Raw genomic sequence first — 21,659 nt, 5'->3', positions numbered from 1 at the left:
GCACTAGCGAAACGGATAAGCCGGGGGACCCGGAGCCGGAGGTTGAGGCTTGGTTTCCACACAACTCCACCGGACAAAGTCCACCCTGATGACGCGCGAAGGGTGTTGACTCCTAAGAAGCGACAGTCTAGCGGAGGAGTCGAGACCTGTCGAGCTCCGGGGTGTACTTAACAGACCGTACTCGCAATGTCGCAGGTATCCAGTCGCACCCTACTCTTCTTGATTCATCTCAACGCCCCCTGTGCGCATTCACGATGAATTCCTTCCCCGAAGACAAGCCGGACTGGAACAACCTAGCCGTTCTCCATCGCAATGTGCTACCAGCAAGGGCGTCGTTCTTTAATTATTCCTCGGTCGCCAAGGCGCTGACCTACGACGAGAGCGCAGCTGAAAAAATCAGCTTGAACGGAGCGTGGAAATTCCACCATGCAGCCTGCCCTTTTGAGGCGCCGGACGAGTTCATCTCGCCTTCGTTCGACTCGTCGCAGTGGGATGATATCCCCGTGCCTTCGTCGTGGCAGCTTGAGGGGTATGGGGGACCGCAGTATTTGAACTCGAGTTATGGGATTCCGGTGGATCAGCCGAATGGTGAGTATAACCACTATCCTTCTTTTTACTCTTCACTTCCTCGTTCACGGACTATACAACTGACCTGACGCACTATCAATCACATAGTCCCCTTCGAAGACAACCAGACCGGAAGCTATGTCCGACGATTCACGATTCCGTCCGTGTTTCAGGATAGCCAGTTACGTTTACGGTTCGAGGGCGTGGACTCGGCCTTTCACTGCTGGATAAACGGTACCGAGGTCGGATATTCTCAGGGCGCAAGGAACCCCTCCGAGTTTGACGTGACGCACCTCGTCCGCGTCCACGAAGAGAACACACTTTGCGTTCGGGTCTATCAGTATTGCGATGGGTCGTATATTGAGGATCAAGGTAAGGTTTCCAGGCCGCTTACCCTCTACATGGGACTAACGCATTCACAAACAAACAGACCAATGGCGACTCTCGGGGATATTCCGTGATGTCAATCTACTGGCGTTCCCGAAGAGCCATATCCAAGACTTTCATGTCCGTACGACGTTTGACGACCGGTACGTTGATGCGGACCTCTCGGTTAGCGTTGAACTCGCCGGGTGCAATGACAGCGAACTGTCAATCGAACTATTCGACGCGACGAAGACGGCCATCGTAGCCCAGCACACTGAATCTATAGACCCTGACACGCGCAGCCGAACGATTTCGATCCCCGTACCGGCCCCAAAGCACTGGACCGCCGAAACGCCGAATCTATACCACCTCGTCCTCCGATTCGGATCGCAGGTGATTGCACAGCGCGTAGGCTTCCGGCAAGTCGAGATCAAGGACGGAATCATCCAGGTGAACGGGAAACGGGTCGTTTTCAAAGGCGCGAATCGCCACGAGCACCACCCGCGCACGGGCCGCACGGTCCCCTACGACTTCCTCCGCCGCGATCTGCTCATGATGAAGCGGAATCACTTCAACGCGCTCCGCACCTGCCATCAACCGAGTGATCCGAGGCTGTATGGCCTCGCGGACGAGTTGGGCCTGTGGGTGATGGATGAGGCGGATCTGGAATGTCATGGCTATGACACGGTGGAGGCGCGGAAGCTGTCGCGGACGGAGCGGCTTTTGACTCCGAGGGAACAGCACGATCTCGCATTCAGTCGGGCGGGCTCCTGGATCTCGGATAACCTCGACTGGGAAGAGGCGTACCTCGACCGTGCGCAGCAGCTGGTTTGCCGGGACAAGAACCATCCGTGCGTGGTAATCTGGTCGCTTGGGAATGAAGCGTTTCAGGGAAGAAACTTCCAGCGGATGTATGACTGGGTTAAATCGTACGATCCCACGCGGCCAATTCACTACGAGGCAGACATCAACGCACGAATTGTCGATATTGTCTCGACCATGTACCCGCCCCTCGACGAGGTCAAGGCCTTTGCGGAGAACTGGGATGGAAAGAAACCTCTGGTGCTGGTCGAGTTTCTCCATGCGATGGGCAACGGTCCGGGGAATATCAAAGAGTACTTTGATTTGTTCTACGAGTATCCGTGTCTTCAGGGAGGTTGGGTGTGGGAGTGGGCAAACCACGGTCTCCTGACACGGAATGGCGAGGGCAAGGAGTACTATGGGTACGGGGGTGACTTTGGTGAAACACACCATGATGGACATTTTATCATGGATGGGCTATTGTCTTCGACTCACCAACCGAGACCAGGTCTCCTCGAGTATCGCAAGGGAGCTGAGCCCGTGCAATGCATACCCGAGGCTTCTTCAGTTCACTCTGTACGCATCGTCAACCGGTATGACTTTCGCGATCTCAGTCACCTGAAGTGTACTTATCAGGTTGTGGGCGATGGCTTCCACGTAGAGGGGCGTGAAATCGCTCTTCCTACTGTCCTTCCCGGTCAAACCATTGATTTGGCCATCCCGGCGCTCCCACTTGACGACCTCTTCAACGGGAAGGCCGCGTTCCTCGAGCTCAACTTTACCTTGAAAGAGAACGATATTTGGTCCCAGAGTACAAGGGGCGAAGAAGTGGCGTGGCTGCAGGTCCCCATCACACAGGCCGAAGATCAGCTAGACCCTTCACAGCCGTTCACTGAGAATACCACCTCGCCGATCCAAATCACCAAGATATCACAAACACTTCTGGATATCCAGGCCACCGACATCAACACCACCACAAAGTGGACATTCGATCTCGCCCGCGGCCAACTCGCTTCTTGGACCGCTGGCACCAGGCAGGTCCTACACACCGGACCAACACTAACCCTCTGGAGAGCCCCAACCGACAACGATGTGAGTGTCGGCAAAGACTGGGCAGAGAAGGAAGTGAAACACGCCCGTCCATACACTCGTCACGTCTCCTGGACAGTCGACACCAAGGCCAAACGCGCAGTCATCCATTGTACGCAGCGCGTCGCGCCAATCGCACTCGAGTGGGCGATCAACACCACCACAACCTACACATTCAGCAGCACCGACTCGGTCCTCATTGAAGTGGTCGGAACCCCAAAGGGCGCGAACCTTCCGCAAACTCTTCCGCGACTAGGTCTAACTCTTATCCTGCCGCCCGAATTCACCCGGGCAACCTGGTTCGGTCGTGGGCCCGGGGAAAGCTACCGAGACAAGAAACACGCGCAACGATTCGGAACGTACTCATCTGATGTGGCTGATTTATCGATCGACTACGAGTACCCGCAGGAGTCGGGCAATCGGACCAACACGCGGTGGGTGCGGTTCCATCAAGCCGTCGCCGACGGCAGCAGCAGCATACGAGGGCAAACACTCGAAGCCCAATTCCTCGATCGGCCCGACGGGTTCGATTTCCAGGCTTCGCACTACGACGCACGCGACGTCGAGTCCGCGAAGCATATCTACGAACTTGAAAAGTTTCGTCGTGAGGAGGTGATTGTGCGGTTGGATGCGGATCACCATGGGTTGGGAAGTGAGAGCTGTGGTAAGTTCAAGTGCCGGAGACCATGGATTCGTGTTCCGGGATAGCTTGACTAACATGGCACGTAGGCCCTGCTGCACTACCCGAATACACGCTCAATTTACGGCCGTTTAAGTTTTCTGTTTTGCTCAGATCGTCATAGCCCAGTTAGTACTTGTTGCGGCATTAATCAAAGGTGGCTTTGTGGCTTGGCGGGGAGTTGGTCGATGTCGTGGTGATGGTGGTTACTGTAGTCATCCTTTTGCAGTAGTCGACTTGAATCTCCCTATCAGGGGATATGAGACGAAATTGAGGGTATCAATGGTATAGGAGGCTGAGGCTTTGTATTTGATGATGGAGGCGAGTTCCAAGACGACGCCCGCTCAAATGATCCTGTGTAGTAGCTTGATAATAATGCAATGACCATCCCATTGTCCGGGTGCCGAGAGCTCTTTATGGCCATGGCACGAAATCATGGGTATATATATGCAAAGGACCATAATATAGCGATGTTAGCACCACTTACCCACCGCGGCCCCATTAAGGCAAGCTTAGTGAGGGTCATCGCTTCGCCTGAGCGGCTACATAACCTATCAGTCAATGCTATCAATAATAACTCTAAAAAAGGTCCTTTTCTTTATAATAGGCTGCTCTTGGCTTTGGTACGGGGCTCTGTCTAATCGTCAGGGTATGACCTGCAGAAGCGAAGTCCTGGAATGTCGCGTTACCCTATAGTAGTCGGAATATTGCATCTTGATTGAGAGCTCCCAACGGATTTTGGTGCGGACTCGGGAAGAAATCAGGTAGAAAGCTAGTGGGCTTCATCCGCATGCTGCAGTGGGAGCCCCGCCCTGGAATGCAGAGCCAATGAATTGGAGTTTCACTGCCATGAGCGCGACTGCGGCGCTAATCTGTGGGTCAACTTCTGCAGCCAACCAGATTAATTAATTGATTGACTCAGAGTGATTCATAGTTGGTCCCAACCTCTTGGCAGGCACTGGTCACCGCCAACAATCCAATGCCCGAGGCTCACCCCAGCGCTCAGTGGTCAACGTCTGAGCGCTAAACCCGATCGAGCCAAACCCAAGAGGATCCTACCTATCCCTCACGGTACTAGAAACCCTGGGAGCGCGGCAGCGGCTCGCGAGAACTCCGCTACCGTTCCCGCGAACCAGGGACCAGGTCCCAAGATGCCAGGGAATCGCGGGATCGGGAAGGACCCTCCAAGGAACAATAGGCAAGATACCAGGCAAGGTACGTACCAGGGAACGGTATACGGGATGGTATGCCAGAACGAAGGATAAATAGGACGCTCGTTACCACCTGGATTTAGTCTTCCTTGTTCTTCGCGATCAATGCTATTGCTATTCCAAGTACTACCTTCAAACTATTCTGAATCCAAGACTCTTTGCGACAACACTTCGTCTAGTACTTCTTGACAGGATTCATCATAGGTGGTGAAGACTGGCCTTACTTCGTTGCACCTTCGCCCAACCCGACCGTAACTAGTCCTCACACTATTTGGACGTTGAGCAAACCCGAGTAAATCAATACACTGTCAAGGCATACCGAAGGGTCATCGAAAACGAGATCGACTTGTTTCCAGCGTTGACCAGGCCGATGCAGATGCTTAAACAGTAAAGCCATTCTGAAAATCAGCTCATCGTGGGATCAAGGGAGGGCATTTCAGCGCAATGAGTTTAATTCAATCCACATGATATAAAAACGCCAGCAGAACATCCACGCCCATCTTACTAGCATAACAGGGCAAGATATGGCTATAGTAAATCCAAGCCTGCCTCTAGGAAGTCCGCAAGCTTCTCCATGCCGTAACGAAACGACTCCGGATGCATCACGATACCCAAACGAAGATAGCCCTGAAGGCTTCCTTGGTCGTACTCCTCGAAGCAAAGACTAGCGGGGCAGAAGAGGATATTATAAGCCTCCAGAAGCTTGAGAGCAAACTGCTGATCATGAAGAGGGCGTCCGTCCTTGTAATGAAGCCTTATAAGTGATGAAGTTGAAGCATAAGTATCTGCCCAAGTGACTTGTGGGTGCTCGGCAACGAATTGAGCAAGAAAGGTAAGGTTGACCTGCGCCATGTCGAGACTCCTTTGGATTAAGCGTTGGCGGCATCTTGCCGAGAGAGCTTCTATGGCAATGGATTCGTCAATTTGCCCAACACTTATCGTAGTGTAGTTGCGGAGTTGTGTGAAACGAGCTAAGAAGTCATTGGACAGTGTTGCAATCCAACCGACTCTAATGCCAGGAATTCCATATGACTTGCTGCAAGAGCTCGTGACAACACACTTTTCGTATCCACTCTCAAGGAAAGAGACGGGCTCCTCCTCGCCATTTGGGAGAGAGTGGAACATCGGCCTGAAAACCTCATCGACCATTAAGATAATATCGTGGGATTGTGCCAATTCAAGGACTGAGTTCTGCAAAATGCTGGATAAATATGCACCAGTTGGGTTGTTTGGATTGCACAGGACAATCATCTTCGTATTTTCGCGAATTTCCTGCCGGAGATGTTGTATATTAGCAGCCCAACCGTTATCTTTATCGAGCTTCCAAAATGTGACCTCAGCACCTAACGCTTGGCTAATCTTGTAGAGTTGTTCGTAGACCGGATACATGCAAATTACATGGTCACCAGGACATATCAGTCCAGAAAAAATGATGTAGTTGGCAGCCACGGCTCCGCTTGTCGTTATTACGTGTTTGCGTGTCACTTGTGGGTTCGTGTAAAGAGAAGCAATTGATTCTCGTAGGTTGTTGCTCCCGTTAGGGTCTCCGTATGCCAGAGGAATCGAGGTTAGAGACAACGCTTCTTTAGTTGCCTCAGGGTCTGTGGATAACTTAACCAAGTCATCGATCGACAGTGGAGGGGACGAGACCGTTGTTGACATGTCCAGCGTCTCATGATTCTCATGGGCGTCAATCCACTATTCCGGCTTAGTAATCACACTATATCAGGTGAGAGATATATATTTACCGTATTGAGCTCAAACTGTCTGACACGATGCATGTCTAGGGTACATATATGTAGTTGATGGATCTTGCTTGTGAAGTATGACAATCTGAAGTGGTAGTTGGGTAAGAAGTTTCCGTCCTCCTCTGCTTCATTACATAATTTTCTGCCGCAAAATGTTAAGCTGTAAATTCTACTATTGGTTAGAGTTCCTCGGCCAGTAGTTGAAAACTGTAGGCGGTATAGAAGCGGTGAGGGAAGGGTACACACTTGTTCCTGGCACTGTGGGAGTGTATCAGGGTTTCTTGTAACATATAATATCACACGTAATGTAGCTGTGCTGGTATTGAAAAGGCCTACTTCTAGAAAAATAATTCATTTACGGGACTTATGCCAGTATGGCCTAGTGTGGTTTCGGTACGAGCCAAGAAATAATGCGTCTGTGTCCAGAGGGGAATCTGTTTTCGACTTTCACTGTATTAGAGTTGACTGGACAGTGGTGGAGAAGCAGCTACTAGCGTGGGCCTATCTATTCCGTCGTGGCAAGAACATCCGGCCTCAGATATCAATCAACTACATAGAGGACAGTAAGCCTCTTCCCTCCAGAACAGACAAGAGACGAAAGTCATTGGTGTTTCGTCATTGGTGACTACACGGATGCTCGCTGACCGAGACGCTCAGATCGATGCGGAGCAGGTCTCCGGCCAACATTCCGTCTGGTGTGATGTGTATCGCGTCATGCGATACCCCGGGCCTCCATGTCGCCATGAAAGGCAATATTGCTGGCAAGATCCAGAGGGAAAAAGGATCATAGATTGCAAGCACACCATCTAAAGGCCCTCATCAAATATGTGGAGCAAGGTGGAGTTCTCAAGACCCACGCTGATGTCCCTGACAGTGTTCGCGAGCAGCTTTATGCCGAGGAGGATCAGCGACTGGACAAACAAAAAGAAACCCGCAGAGAACTCTACGATAGGTTCAATGTGTCCTCTAATTAATATCAATGTCCTCCCGGCAGGATCATCTCAGCAGCCGATACATCCTCCTGCTAATGATGCCATGCCCACCGGGCCAGGCTGTACTGAATCAATCATGGTTGACGGCCTGCTAGATGTCGCCGTTGAGGAATATACTGAATGGCAACAATCGCGGGTCAGCAACGAGACTTTCAGGGGGAACATCAACAAAGCACGCGATGTGACCCTTGAAAATTGTCTGGACCTCATGCAGATTTATAAGGATCAAGACCCAGGTTTCTTTGTCAAGCATAGTAGGTGCTGGTTGGCGGTTTGTTCCTGACATTGGCCTTTGGGTGAGACGACGCAAAGAAGCGACTTGCAACGAAATTATTCCTTTAGTCTGGATATTTTATGCACTGTAATTGAGAACAGCCTGCACTGGAATAGCACGCTGCATTTATCCCTTCGCGTGGGTTTGGAATGAACTGCAATCTCGTTCCGCGATCATACTGCCATAACAAAAAAGGTAAGCCCGCTCTAAAGACATTTCCCAACACGCTGGTACTGTATCACGGTAGAGAGGATATTGTCAGATATTAATATGATAATGGATGTCACCATTGTGAGTTGACTTTGTCCGCCATTTAATGAGGTCAATATTGTTTCAGCTTTACAGTAACTCTCCGCTCAAGGTGAGTAAGACCTTCTGGGTGGGGCTAGTCCGCGCGTCAGTTTTTGGCGGAGTGACAGCTTCAGCCCATTTTATTCCATTCTAGCACGCAATTATTGTCAAACATTTCGTGCTGAATAGGTGTATGAGTCATTCGTTCTATTGTGCTAAAGGACACGTATCTCATCGCTGGGCTCTAATTCTCCTCGAATCCAACAAAGTACGGACCAGATCACTTTAGATCATCCAGCTCCAACCAGGAATCAACTTTCTCTATGTCGCAAAACGCCTACGATGAGCCTCTGTTCTTTGCAGGCTATAGTGAGCTGCCCCGCTCGCAGAAAGGGATTAATGGAGCCTTAGAGTGGCCCCTGTTGCAGGCCCTTGTTGGAGATGTACAAGGATACTCCGTCCTCGATCTTGGATGTGGGTTTGGGTGGTTTTGTCGGTGGGCACACGAGAACGGAGCCCAAAAAGTCCATGGAATCGATATCTCTCGGAATATGCTTGAGAAAGCAAAATCTTTAACTCGATATCCCGCGGTCACATACAGTATCGGCGACCTTGACACCATCAAGTTAGAAAAGGACTCGTACGACTTGGTCTACAGCGCCCTAGCTTTTCATTATCTCACAAATATAAAAGAGCTCTTTGGACAAGTCTACGACCGACTGAAACCCGGCGGCCGTTTCGTCTTCTCGGTGGAACATCCCATCTTCACAGGCCCCATCGTTGCACCCGCTTGGACGACAGGCGCTGGTGGAACGGAGGCATGGGGTGTAGACTCGTACGCTGAAGAGGGGCTTCGCAAGAGGGATTGGCTTGGGAAGGAAGTCTTTAAACAACATCGCACGGTGGACACATATGTGTCATTGCTTCTTAGCACTAGGTTTATTTTAACGGCACTCAAGGAGTGGATGCCGACGACGGAATATGTCAAAGATCATCCTGAGTGGAAGAGGGAGAGGATTCGTCCACTTTTCCTTATTCTCGCTGCCCAAAAGCCAAAGGAAGCCCAACATTGAATTAGGGTCCAGAAAGTGGCCAAAGTCTTGAGCCACCACCAAGTCATAGACCCGAAGATATTGTTACAAGTCACACGTTTGTCATGTTAATGCCAGCTGCCGCAGGCATCCTACATGTAATTAGATCGTCTCGCACTCTCTCCTTCTTTCCTTCCCCATGCTTAGTTGCTTCGTTGAATGCTACCATGTTGATTTAATATCTTCGTGCCTGAGCTGTAACAGATATCCTAATCGTGTCGACCCGTTTTGTCTGACATCCAGTTCCTTTCAATATATTCTAATTTTTCCTGCGCAAAGCGTCTTTTCTCGCTCGGATTTTACGCCGTTCCAGGGCTTACCGCATGCGCCAGCTCGTGTCACTAGTGCACGTGTGAAAATAATGGGGATTTCGTGTCTACGGTCACACTTGGATAACTAGTTAACTTCTCCATAGCTTATCCAATGTAAATATGCTCCTGGACAAGAGTATTGTCTCTAATATACTCAAAGATCATGAGGGCAGTCCCCAAGGTATCTGACATTCAAGCGATGCTTGTCTACGGTGTGCCTTCGCCAATACCTCTCATTGTCCACCGACTCGTCGCAGTAGTTACAGTGACGATCGTCGAGATGCTCAGCTCGGAAGTGTCGCAACAGACCTTTGTGGCAGGAGTACTGCTTAAGACGCCGATTGTCAAAACCCGTGGGGTTTCCATAGCATTGAAAGCACCCTCGGGGCTTCACGGTAGTCCGGATGTCTTTGCCAGCCTCCTGTATCGGCTAGCCAAGATTACTATCGGACGGCCTGTTTATTCATGGCGACATTTCGAGACAATGTCCATGATAACAGGATTGTGCTGCTCGACCACACCTATCGCGTATATGGTACTTTGCGAGAGCTACTTTTACTTTATCACTTTCTTCTTGATTCTGTCGGCAACTGGAATCCAAATCCTATTCACAACTTGCGGTTTGCAGGAGTCTAAAGTTATTTCTAGGTTCATCACTTTAACGTATCCAATATTTTTATCCAATATTTGGCATTCCCATCGTGCTGCCGGCCACATATGCAGCGCTGTGGGATGTTGGTATCAACAAGCACAGATTAAGGGAGTTGTATCAAATCGAAGTTTTCGATTATTTCTCCAGTGGCTGTACCTCAGCCGTGTTATTCTTAGTAAGGAATTGCTAACAGACTGGATATCTATAATAATTAAATTTGCTAGGCTCGCAGACATGCTAAGTATTAGTAATATAGAATTATAAATTATTTAATATATCCGCGTGACTATTTTAGACAATATTCCAGACATTTATTTAAGAGATAGACTTATTTATTATATAACGCCTGAATATGTCTATGTAGCTACTTGCTTACTAAAGGGATATAGTTACTAAGATCTACTTAGTGAGCAAAAAGCAGCGAGGGGTGAGCACTAAAATGGAAAGGGAAGGCCATTGACCATCCTAGAAAATCAAGTACGTATGTATGTCAATTACAGAACCATCCGGTTTCCAGGACAATCTGAACCACTTGGACTGTGCTTCCCGGTGCGTGCTGGGGTTACTCCCAGTGGCCGGCGAACTGCCCGATCTTCATCTACAAGCCTTGAATAATGCCTCCAAAATGCTCCTTGACCCGGATGTACAGAGTATAATTCTCTTTCCATATTGCCTAGTACTAAGCAACATCAATATGATTTCCGTGGTGCCTCCATCCCCTCGTTGAGCACGTGGATTAGGGCAGGGTCTACAAAAACATGCGAATAACAATTCAACAAGTCTCAATTCCATTTAGTCTTCAAGGTCTGCCTGACTCTGGGTGTCGGCAAAAAACTAATAAAAAAGACATACAACAGTATGCATACTGCGAACCTAACCCACCAGCGTGTGGCTCAAGTACGGCGGACGTTTTCTCCACACCCTGGGGTCATATGGACCAGAAGGAAAGACCATTGAGCCATTATATATAGTACAGGTGCCCAGCATCAGTAGAATGTCTCTAGATAGACAAAAGGGGCTTACAGCGGTACAGAATGGGCAAGGAACCTCGACGCGAAGACCGCATTAACTCTGCCTGTATTCTGGACAGTTGCGCACGCTCAGAAAAGTGAGCAAGTCGCTGCTACTATTATGACCATGTCTTTAATCTATAAATCTTCACCGCTGTAGAGGGCTTGTTGCATCAAAATATTGCTTCAGGGCTTGGATTCAGTTCTTCGATAGACTAGGTGCAGGTATCTGCTCTACTCATAGTTGATGCCTGCTCGGCATAGGCGTGATGGGGACGGGCTTCATATGTGGATGCGCATGTACCGAGACAGACAAAGGCAGCAACCACAGTGACCTGTCCAGGGCGTATTTTCCATCAATGACGCGCGTCCAGGACGGTTTGTAAGACATTCTCCGAGGACTGCAGCTGCAGGGACTTCTTGACGGGCTTGGGGTCCTCGAAGATCTCGTTGATCTCCTCGAGGGTTCGACCCTGAATACCAATGCCAAAACCGGATTAGCGAATGAACCAACCCAACAGGCGTAGAGTAGTCGAGTAACGAGTCAGTGGGAGAACTCACCTTGGTCTCCGGAAAGAACAGATACACAACCAAAGCTTCAAAGCAATCCCAAAACACAAAGACAAGATAGTAGTAGTACCCAATATGGTCGATCGCCACACCAGTGGTATACTGCCCGACGATCCCAGCAATCGAAGCAACGATTTGGCCCGCTGCGCCGCCCTTGGCTCGAGTTTCCAGATCCAGGCACTCGGAGATGTAGAATGTCTGCAGTGGCGTGATGCAGAATGAGAAGCACATGCTGAACAGGTAGATGAATGCAATCCCCGCATGGCCTGCCGTCCTGCTCCCATCGACACTAGAGGCCTTGGTCAGGCCCGTCACGACCGCAAGGCACATAGCGCATCCGGAGAACCCGGCGAGAAGCAGCGGGCGCCGACCCCATGTATCGCTAAACATGGCACCGGCCATGGCGGAGAACCAGGAGAAGACGGGATTGAGTGCATTTAGCAGCAGTTGCATGTGCGGATCGGTGATACCGGCCTGCGACACAACGACAGGGAAGTAGTAGCTCACCAGGGCGTTTCCCGAGTACTGCCCGAACCAGGCAAAGGCGACGACGCACAGGAGGCGGCGGCGAGCGGGGCGCGCCATGAAGAGGGCGCGGTAGTCCCACCACTTGGTATTCAGGCTGTCGGGGGAGATCTGCGCGCGCATCTCGGCCATCTGCAGGCGGACAAAGGGGTTCGTCGCGGAGCCCTCACCGTGGTACTTGGCTAGGATAGCTTGTGCCTCCTCGTGTCGATTGTGAGCCACCAGCCAGCGGGGCGACTCGGGGCTGAAGAATACGGCAAGCACAATATACCCCGAGCTGACTAGCTGGAGCCAGATCGGGAGACGAAAGGAGACTGTGCCGGCCAGGTAGGCAGTGCCGTATGTGACCCACGAGGCGATGATGCTTCCGAGGAAGTAGTTTGTTTCGAGGAAGCTCCCCAGCGGGCCTCGCCAGTATGGGTGGGACATTTCCGTGACGTATGTGATTCCGGAGACGTTGAGGAATCCCTGGCCGAAGCCAACGAGAAACCGGCCACCGAGGAACATTCCGCGGTTTATTGCAGGAGCTTGGATGCAGGTGCCGATGATGACCCCGCAGGCACCGGTGAACATGGCCCAACGACGGCCCCAGATGTCGTTGACGGGCCCGGTAAAGGGGAGGGCGGCAATTGCGCCGATGTTGAAGATGACGAAGACGAGGCCGGTTGAGGAACCTGCGGCTTTTCTACGCCAGAATCAGTACGAACAGGTGCAGTTGAGAATAGACGTTGACCAACTCACAAGCCGAAAAACTGTTGATACTGCGGCATCGCATTGATAGCCCCCATCAAGGAGCCATCGAACCCCTGGAGGATGATGCAGAAATACCCCACGAGCAGCACAGCGAGAAGCCGGAACATGGCAAAGGAGAAGGCCTTTGGTTGAGCCTCTTGAACCTCTCTCGCCAGGTCAAGTACAGACTGCTGCTTTGCAACAGTGCCATCCTCCACGACAGCCTCCACTCTCTCTTCCTCGATAGGTTTAGCATCACCCGACATGGTTGAAAGAATGTTTGCGCGAGCACTGCTTGTAATTTTGTTGTTGCCTTTGTGGGAGCAGCCATCTGGGCTCTTTAAGTAGTCGACCACATACAACCTGACCTTGATATCAGGCGACTCGAGGGATGTTTGAGGATCTGGCCCAATTTTGCCGTGGAGACCCCGGATTCCATCCTCGCCGCGGGCTCTTTACGTTTAAGAGAAGAAAAAAAAAAACGGAAAAGTCGACGGAAAAGCACATCATAGGCTGAGAATGTGGGCCGGGTGGATGTCAGGATTGATTCAAGTTGCCCAGGCCCCAGTGGCAGCTCATCCAGGACCATCAGACCAATCGTGGACTGGCCCTAAACAGCCTAGAGTGCTTGGCCGGACCAAAAAGGGGCAAGTCCCGGCTATCTTTCACAAGCGACTGGTCACATCTACGGAGTACAACGCAGAGAGCGCTCTTTGATACTGTTTGTCTACTTGGCAAAATGACCTACTGGTCAAGAACTGCAAAAGTATAATAGCTAAAGGAACTCGGGGCTAGTCACGCAGTGTCCATGTGGTTTGGAACGGCTAACCCCTCGGAACGCAACGCCGTCGCTCAAGGATACGGCTATATCATTGGTAGAATGTAGCAGTTTCAGTTGTCAGATGTCAAAGATGATAGTTTTGTGTTTGGAAAGAGCGACTAGTCTAGTTAACTGGAGGATAGTCCACACATCAAGCATAGTACATCAACTGTCCCAGCAGCCACTGTGCTGGCAATCACCACGGCGTCCCGGTTACATAGATGGTCAATCTGTTTCCGAGGAGCAAATTAGAGCTCGGCAAACACCGCCAGACTCTCACGAACCTGCCCATCGCTGTCGACAAGCAAGTTATCTGCACAGCTGGATCCTAGCGCCGCGTTGTGGATCCACATGGGCTCCCAGTAGTAGAGCCCAATTCCTCCGGCAGAGCGGATGGCGTCAGCAACCTCTGTCAGGAATGTCACTTGGCCATCCGCCGAGAACGGAATGGGCTGGAGGTCGGCTGGAAAAGTGTACTCTGGCTCTGGGCAGGAAATGGGCCAGTTCGCTTCGACTACCAAGACATCTTGCTCGTATCTTGATACGAGATTGCCAATGGTGGTTTCCAGCGACGAGAGTGTTGCGGCTTCATTGTAGAAAGGGTAGTACGAGACTCCAATGAGGTCGAAATCCGAAGACTGCAGGATGCCGGTTCCCAGGACGGAATCGTAAAAGTGCTGCTGCTGCTCCCAGTTCCAGCCGTTGTCCAGGTGGACCATGATTTTGGGAGTTTGCGCAAGGTTGGAGCACTTGACAGCGGCCGAACCGGCGTGGAGTAGCCTGGCCACGTTTTCAAAGCTGCTGAGATCACCAAGTGGCCATAGCAGTCCGTTGCGGATCTCATTGCCAATCGAGATCATCTCCACGGGGAGATCGTTTGCCGCAAAAGCGTTCAACACTTCCAGAGTGTAGTCATACACTTGGTCGGCCAGGACATTGATGTCTGTGGTGGACCATGTCCAAGGCGTAGTCTGTGCCTTGTTAGATTTCTTTCGTAGACAAAAAGACGAAGAGTCTTGCCTGGTTGCCTGGATCTGCCCATCCATCGCTCAAGTGCAGGTTCAGGTAGATACTGTGTCCAGCGGCATAAGCCCGTTTCGCAAGCTCGACATTATAGTCGATGTCATAGTTTCCCTCGACGGGATTCACCCACAGGCGCTGCCGGATAGAATTGACGCCATTGTCCGCAAGGATATACTCCAAGGGCTGCGCTTCGCCGTCAAGGTTCTTGTACTCGATCCCGGCTTCTTCCTCGACCAGCAGCGAGGATATGTCTACCCCACGATACGTGAGAGTAGCATGAGCAACCAGGGGCAGTGAGAGAAGAGCTGAAGGGAACAACATGGTGTGGAGAGCAGTCACTGTAGCGTAGTTTGTGAATGACGGTAAAGAGACATTGCGAGCTTGCTCTTGCCTTCTCTTTATACCTTTCCGCCATCATGAAATGCACGATGCTGATGGATCAACAGCTTGGCTGCTATATCGGTATGGAGAAGCAGGCCCATGGGGAACCAAAACCTGGAGAACCTTCACCCCGCACAGACTCGGTGAGACCAGGGCCGGGGGTCTCGGAGCCGGAGTGGAGCCCTGGCAGCTGGACACTGAAACATTTTCCGCTTAAAGATCATCTTCCTTCCCTCTTCCGTTGCGTAAGGCCGACTCTTCCCCGCTCCTGTCATCACTCACTCACGGCAGATGGCACCACCGGTCTATGCAAGAGGCCGGCTCCGCGTTACTCGGGCCTGTGACAGATGCAAGAAGTAACTCCTCTTCCACCAATCATTAGCTCACAACTAACTCGGCCCCGTTTAGGAGGAAGATCCGGTGCAGTGGGGTCCAGCCATGCGAGAAATGCAGTAGCTGCAACCAGCTCTGTGCTTACGATGCTCCATATGCCAGGGGCCAGCGTCTTCCACGGGTCCTAAAGGGGCCAGACTTTGACATCCCCCGACACGCGTTTAATTTGGATGGCGCCTCCACGGCAGCTGTCAGCCCCCAGGTATCGACGTTGGAAGGACCTTCTTCTAGTAATGACACAATCTTCCCACTTATCCTCGCCAGGCCCGGTGAGCCAGCTCGGCGGCCCACCTGCTCGCCGGTGGAGCTCACCCTGACCGATCTTGACGGACACTATCTTGGTCCGTCCTCTGAAGCTGCATTCATGCTCCGAGTGCAGAGGTCGCTCAACCCGTCCGAATCGTTTTCGCACGTATCCTTGCCGTTTTCGTTATCCGATGAGCAATTGCCCGTCATCGATCCGTCTCTTGACTGTACAGTGCCTGTTGAACTAGCATCTCAGTTGGCGCAGGCGTTTTTTGAACATGCGCTACCGATTGCCCAATTCTTGCACTGGCCGACGGTTGAGGCAGGGCTCTCCGAACTTCAGTCTCCGTCATTTTCGCGGCCACAGAAAGCCTTGATGTACGCCATATTTACTGTCGCCGTACCGTACATGGGCTCTACTCCATACCCTATACAAAGCAGTACAGCGTCAGTCTTTCTGCCCCAATCTCTTTGCAGATGTACTTAACTAGTTTAGTCAGCGTTACTTTGCCACATCAGAGAGCCTCCTAAATGGGCACGACAAGCCCATCAGCCTGGCCACCATACAAGCCCGATTATGCCAGTGCATCTGGCTACTCGGCGAGTCTCGTTTTGATCAATGCTGGGATTTTTTCGGGGTAGCTGCTCGGCATGCACTCGCGATCGGTCTTCATCAAGCGTCATGCGTGCATCAGGCTTCGACATTTGACTCGGTCGGTATCAAATCCTATCGCAGGACTTTCTGGGCCCTCTATACTTTAGATAATCTGTTGAGCATAACCCTCGGGAGGCCCAGGGTATTCAACAATCTCGATATCAATCAAGATCTTCCATCCCTGGGGGAGGAGTCGGACAATTTCGAGGTGGGGGGCCGGCTTCCTAATTGTACCGTGCCCCCTGCTGCTGCTCTCGCAACCGTCGCATATTTCAGGTATGGGACTTGTGCGGACTAATCAGTATCCAACTGACATACGGTAATCATAGACTAAGTGAGATAACTGGGAAGGTCCTCCAGAATTTCTGCTCCAGTCACCCACCCTCTCTCACTGAGCAGATAGACTTTGTGATGGACTGTTCAAAGTCCCTGAAGGGCTGGAGAGAGGTGTACTCTAGCATACTTAGCACGGAGAACTCGACTAATGAACCCCTATCCCCAGTAGTCCAGCTCCAAGCTGATTTTCTGAACCTTGCCCACTCGCACACTACAGTCCTAGCCAACAGGTTTCTCCTCCTCGAGAAGCTGGCGCCGGACTATGACACTAGAAACGGCGCCGACGAAAGGAGAAGAATTGATACTCTCGTTGGCGAATGCGTGACAGCCGCAATGGACATAGTCAACATTCTTTCTGATATTGATCGCATGGAGCGGATTATTGACACACATTGGGTTCGTTGTGTGGCCCCTATATAGGACAGACTTTACCTTGGATAGATCTGCTGACGTCTGGTTTGCAGTTCACGCCCTTTATTGCACTGTCCGCTATGACTGTTCTTTACACCTACTCGGCAAGCCAGGGCTCGGAGACTGATAAGGAATACTACCGCTCAGCCGCTGCCCGGTGTCAAGTCCTCCTGTTCAGCCTTGTGAAGGAAGATTCTTTGGTGACAAAGTATTCCTTGTTGCTGGAAGACTTGCGGTCCCAGGTCTGACGTATACTTGACTCGACGCGTGCGAGAAGCCACCTTGGAGTGGGTGTATCGTCAGGTTGCGCAAGATGATAATTGCTCTTCGATTGATACTCTATGCGCCGCATACCCATCCGCCGGCCCAGTGCCAAACCAGGGTTCTGGTGGATAGAGTCCTTTCCTTGGCTCTAGGCAACAGATAATTCAGAGTGTTGTGGGGGGGGGGAGGGGGGGGTTGTGAAAAGACAGTAACCCGGCTCCGATGATTGCTCGGTTCCGTATACCTGTAGATCATAAACTCGCACTGGCTAGGAGAGGCACATTATCAGCTCCGTGGGAGGATTAGGCCAGCTAAGACTTAGCAAGGTCATGCTCTGGCGCTCAAGCAAGGTATCACCAATTAGGCAGGCCTGATGATAAACATACTTCTTGCCGTCGTATGTTTTTTTCTTTACCTGTTTGGCCTTCTAGGAGGATAAAAGAGCACTCCGAGACAAGAATGTCCAAGCGTAGGAGGAGGGCTTTCTGGAGGTGGAAGGGCATAGTATCATTTCTAAGATTTGAAGGAGCGTGGGTCATGCAAGCGGATCATAGGGACAGTTTGAGCTCATAAGCCATTAATCATCATATTTATACGTACCAAATAGAATGCCGAAATGTGTTCTATATCCCCATCAGGTATCGATATCCAAGAAACATGCCAAGTATCTCGTGTAACCCGACGAAACATTCACCCTCCCCCTAATTCAACTCCTCCCCTTCGCCATCCCTGGGCGGCTTGATCCCATTCCTCCTCCTCCAAGCCCAAACCCCTCGATCAACCTCCTCCTTCGTCATCCCGTCCTTAACAAGCACAAACGTAACCCCCAACTCGGTTTCCACATTGCGATTCCGCGCCTCGTCGTCGAAAAAGAGCATGTCCTCGTACGCGATATTCGACGCCTGGTGGATCTTCGCGAAATGCTGTGTCTTTGTCGCGGGGAAGATCTGGATGTAATCAAAGTAGTCGAGGGCGCGGGTTGAGCGCTGGCGCGCCGCGGTGGGGTTGTCGCTGAAGGTTGGGATTATGTGTAGCTGTTTGAGCATGTCGCGGGCGAGTTCGGGGGCTGAGGTGCGCGAGGCGAGGGCGAGTGGAATTGAGCGGGATTTGCAGGACTGGATTATAGAAGAGACGGGCGGGTAGAAGGCGAAGGATTCATTCCATCTATAGGACCAACAGTTAGAACTCGAGTTGCGGGGAGGGAAAGGGGGAGAGGGAGGAGGCGCGTACTTGTCTGTGCAGCGCGAGTTATTGTCCCGCGGCTTGATTGGAGGCGTGACATGAGTGTCCACCCAGAAAGGCCAGAGAGTGTAGTCAAGGTCAAAAGCCATCAGCTTGGGAAGTGGAAGACCGTCGGTGAATGTCGCGGGGGCATTCGAGGTGTCCTCGATTGGCGCCGCTGTGTTTGTTCGTCGGGCACGGATCATTGTGGATATGGTGATAGATAATGATTCTAAGCGTATGCAAGTTCGCAGTGATTGAAAAACAACAGACGAAGAGAATGTGAGCCAAAAACGAGTGGATGGCTTCGAGAGCGGGGGGTTGAAAACAGGGCAAGTCTTATCGGGGCGAAAGACAAGATTTTGTGGGGAACTGTATCACGTAAGCAGCTCTTATCGCCGCTTCTTTGAGGGGTTAAGAGGGGTCGTTTTGGATAACTCCAATAGTTATTCTTCTATGAAAGTTCACTAGGGTCTTATGTCTCTCGATTCGACGGCCCAACTATCGTCTGCTGAGTACAAGTGCTAGCGACATGAAATGCTCCCAAATCCAAATCGTCTCTCACCGATCATCAATCCTATCTGTACACTTTCTCGTCGCATCTCCGTTCCCTCTGATCTTGGTCTTCCTAAAAGTACATATCGAAGCGACAAACACCAACTTGAGATGGGTAGTGATACAGACGAAAGAACGCCGACCAAATTATGGGAGCGGTGTGTAGGTGAAGCATCCAACTGTTTCCAAAAACTTCCAGACCTGCTGGTGAGTTGCATATCCCTTGATGGACAGCTCGTAAGCGACGGCCTTCCAGTCAGAAGCATACTGAATGATGCGAGTCTGCTGTTCGATATCCAACACACCGTCAACCCCGACCGCATCAGCGATAATGCGACGCCAGATCTCAAAGGGCAGTCCGAAGCGCCATTCCTGCTTGCGCCCTCTGTTGTTGCGGCTGTTTCCCCTGCCAGAGCGGCCGGGTTGGTTGGGGCTGGTGCTCGCAGAGGGGCTTGACTGGGCCGACTCTTCAGACTCTTTCACCTGCTGTTCCGTTTCCTCTTTGATGGGGTGCAGCTTCCTGGGGGTTGGCTTCGTGAGGGCGGGGAAATCCTCATCGAACATTGCGTTGGCGCGGTCGAAAGGTCCGAGAGAGAACTGGGGTGCTAGCTCGAAGAATAAATTGGCCGGTGGGTAGAAAGTCGGAGCAGGGTAAATGACGGTCTCCTTTTCGGGCTCGACTTCTTTCTCAACTTCCTCTTCCTGGGCATCTTCTTCGGCCGGGGTAGTCTCTTCCTCAGTCGACTCCTCAACGGGGCGATCCTTGTCTTCAAGAAGCAAGGCGCGGGAAAGAACCAACATTTTCAGGGCGGCTATGACGATGTCACTGCAATGGATACCCTCCACCTTGAGAGACTCAAGACGGACGCGCTTCGTAAGTCTGGTGTAATCATGCATCATCTTGCTCTGCATCTTGCGCTGAGTGTCTTCGTCGTCGCTGGATGCCTCGAGCTCGGACTCGGCCTTGGACTTGAATTCGCGAACAGACTCGGCGACCTCGAGGAGGCGAGTAGCGAAGGTCGGTATGCTGTCATTGGGCTTCCAGATGATGCACTTGTCGCTCTGCGCAGCCTCGGGGATATCGGATGCCTTGCCCGGGGGCAGGAAGTTGAGAAGCTGTTCAGAAGAACGCTGGATGGCGAGCATGTGGGAGAAATGAATGGCGCTGCTCATCGTGAGGTCGATGTTGCTCAGAATGAGGTAGGGAATGGCGCGAAGACCACGAGTGCATGCGAACTTCTTCAGATCACCGGCGGTTATGTTCTTGCTGGCGGCCGGCGAAGTCTGGGAGGTGCCTGTTGTCACATCGTTATTCCAATTCCACCATCGAATAGGATGAGAAGAAGAAGAATGGACGGAAGGAACAATAGAGAAAGAAAAGTAGGAAATAACGGAAGAAGACAAGGAAAATCAGTGCCATACCATTCTGCTTAGCAGCCTTCCCCTTACCAACAGTCTTCTTCGCACGATTCGCACGGGGAGAGTCGTTTTCATTGACCTTGAGAGTGCTGACTTCCTCAACAAGAGTCGACTCATCATCAACGCTCAGTCCAACGATCGCAGCCGCATCCGCCTCAAGGAAGTCGACGTCACTCTTGATATAAACGCAACACAAGATCTCCAGTCCAGTTGGTCCGATCGGGTTCTCACTAAGGTCAAGTTTGCTGAGCACGTAGCAGTTCTTAAAGCACTCGAGGAAAGCTTTCCAGATAGCCTTTTCCTGGGCACTGGCGACGCATATTTCATTCCTGGATAGATCGAGCTCACGGAGGTCACCAGCGCTGTGGGCCACGACCTCACCAAGCTTTGGGAGTGAGAGGACAGTGAGGTTGTTGCCGGACAAGTGGAACTCGGTGATCTTGGCCAGGCCGGTAGGGTGTTCTTCGCCGCGGTAAAAGATGCACGTAAGTAGGTCATCGATGAATTGGCTAAACCCTTCGTCGGTCAGGGCTTTGCCGGTCAGGTCGATCTCGAGGGTGGGATCGCGAGCGGCGGCTTTGGCTCCAATTCCTGGTGGAATGCGCTTTTTCTGTAGATCGTCAGTAGGGGATTGTAGTAATGCTAAGTGAACTGGAAGCTTACAAGATCCTTGGAGACGGTCTGGCCAGCCTTGACGCCGCCGATTTTTCTCTGCAGCACATCGTCAGCACAACAACGTAAATCAGAGCAGTAAAGCTGGATAAGCTTACAGCAGAGTAAATAAGCCTCCCCATTTTGCCAGCCGGTAGCTGTACTCAGGTTTGACTTGGTTTGTTGTTTTGTTGTGCCGACCTTCATCGCAACACATTAGCATTCGTCGCAGCGTGATATCGCCAGTAAACCCAAAGAACACGAGAGCCGTCGAGTAAAAGCAACAATAGTAGAGTCGATCTATAGAGAAAAGACAAAGAAAACAAAGCCAACCGTGCTATATCATCACTCCCTGCACAACGCATCTGAGGCGCC

General features: G+C 51.4%; 8 protein-coding genes across 8 annotated transcripts; 3 read left to right on the top strand and 5 right to left on the bottom strand.

Annotated features, from left to right (window-relative positions):
• The first annotated feature begins 78 nt into the window (after positions 1 to 78).
• BJX68DRAFT_278556 (glycosyl hydrolases family 2, TIM barrel domain-containing protein) lies at positions 79 to 3,888 on the top strand. Its single transcript, XM_071048563.1, has 4 exons — positions 79 to 588; positions 676 to 939; positions 998 to 3,487; positions 3,553 to 3,888. The coding sequence occupies exons 1-4, from the start codon at positions 255 to 257 to the stop codon at positions 3,624 to 3,626; spliced, it is 3,162 nt and encodes a 1,053-aa protein (XP_070894774.1). The 5' UTR covers positions 79 to 254; the 3' UTR covers positions 3,627 to 3,888.
• Positions 3,889 to 4,793: 905 nt separating this feature from the next.
• On the bottom strand, positions 4,794 to 6,543 carry BJX68DRAFT_245182 (PLP-dependent transferase). The gene is made up of 2 exons (XM_071041457.1): positions 6,462 to 6,543; positions 4,794 to 6,411 (listed from the first exon to the last, which is right to left on the bottom strand). The coding sequence occupies exons 1-2, from the start codon at positions 6,492 to 6,494 to the stop codon at positions 5,242 to 5,244; spliced, it is 1,203 nt and encodes a 400-aa protein (XP_070894773.1). The 5' UTR covers positions 6,495 to 6,543; the 3' UTR covers positions 4,794 to 5,241.
• Positions 6,544 to 8,152: 1,609 nt separating this feature from the next.
• Positions 8,153 to 9,290, top strand: BJX68DRAFT_278552 (class I SAM-dependent methyltransferase). Its single transcript, XM_071048562.1, has one exon. It carries the CDS (start codon positions 8,342 to 8,344, stop codon positions 9,089 to 9,091), a length of 750 nt encoding a protein of 249 aa, XP_070894772.1. The 5' UTR covers positions 8,153 to 8,341; the 3' UTR covers positions 9,092 to 9,290.
• Positions 9,291 to 11,438: 2,148 nt separating this feature from the next.
• Positions 11,439 to 13,037, bottom strand: BJX68DRAFT_257993 (general substrate transporter; the record flags this gene model as incomplete). Its single annotated transcript, XM_071043449.1, has 3 exons — positions 11,439 to 11,555; positions 11,644 to 12,862; positions 12,919 to 13,037. 3 exons carry the CDS (start codon positions 13,035 to 13,037, stop codon positions 11,439 to 11,441), a joined length of 1,455 nt encoding a protein of 484 aa, XP_070894771.1.
• A 779-nt stretch (positions 13,038 to 13,816) lies between these two features.
• Positions 13,817 to 15,236, bottom strand: BJX68DRAFT_245177 (family 53 glycosyl hydrolase). Its single transcript, XM_071041456.1, has 2 exons — positions 14,750 to 15,236; positions 13,817 to 14,700 (listed from the first exon to the last, which is right to left on the bottom strand). The coding sequence occupies exons 1-2, from the start codon at positions 15,071 to 15,073 to the stop codon at positions 13,978 to 13,980; spliced, it is 1,047 nt and encodes a 348-aa protein (XP_070894770.1). The 5' UTR covers positions 15,074 to 15,236; the 3' UTR covers positions 13,817 to 13,977.
• A 125-nt stretch (positions 15,237 to 15,361) lies between these two features.
• Positions 15,362 to 17,618, top strand: BJX68DRAFT_245174 (Zn(II)2Cys6 transcription factor). Its single transcript, XM_071041455.1, has 5 exons — positions 15,362 to 15,489; positions 15,542 to 16,219; positions 16,269 to 16,703; positions 16,757 to 17,159; positions 17,228 to 17,618. The coding sequence occupies exons 1-5, from the start codon at positions 15,425 to 15,427 to the stop codon at positions 17,420 to 17,422; spliced, it is 1,776 nt and encodes a 591-aa protein (XP_070894769.1). The 5' UTR covers positions 15,362 to 15,424; the 3' UTR covers positions 17,423 to 17,618.
• A 26-nt stretch (positions 17,619 to 17,644) lies between these two features.
• Positions 17,645 to 18,971, bottom strand: BJX68DRAFT_245173 (Mg-dependent acid phosphatase). Its single transcript, XM_071041454.1, has 2 exons — positions 18,669 to 18,971; positions 17,645 to 18,602 (listed from the first exon to the last, which is right to left on the bottom strand). Exons 1-2 carry the CDS (start codon positions 18,863 to 18,865, stop codon positions 18,140 to 18,142), a joined length of 660 nt encoding a protein of 219 aa, XP_070894768.1. The 5' UTR covers positions 18,866 to 18,971; the 3' UTR covers positions 17,645 to 18,139.
• Positions 18,972 to 19,120: 149 nt separating this feature from the next.
• BJX68DRAFT_278548 (uncharacterized protein) lies at positions 19,121 to 21,427 on the bottom strand (the record flags this gene model as incomplete). The annotated part of the gene is made up of 4 exons (XM_071048561.1): positions 19,121 to 20,509; positions 20,637 to 21,243; positions 21,297 to 21,344; positions 21,404 to 21,427. The coding sequence occupies 4 exons, from the start codon at positions 21,425 to 21,427 to the stop codon at positions 19,362 to 19,364; spliced, it is 1,827 nt and encodes a 608-aa protein (XP_070894767.1). The 3' UTR covers positions 19,121 to 19,361.
• Between the last annotated feature and the right edge of the window lie 232 nt (positions 21,428 to 21,659).

The sequence above is a fragment of the Aspergillus pseudodeflectus genome, assembly GCF_044049435.1.
Source record: "Aspergillus pseudodeflectus strain CBS 756.74 chromosome Unknown BJX68scaffold_55, whole genome shotgun sequence".
NCBI classification, from domain to species: domain Eukaryota; kingdom Fungi; phylum Ascomycota; class Eurotiomycetes; order Eurotiales; family Aspergillaceae; genus Aspergillus; species Aspergillus pseudodeflectus.
The sequence above is the reverse complement of the archived record's forward strand: the minus strand, read 5'-3'. Positions and strand labels throughout refer to the sequence as shown.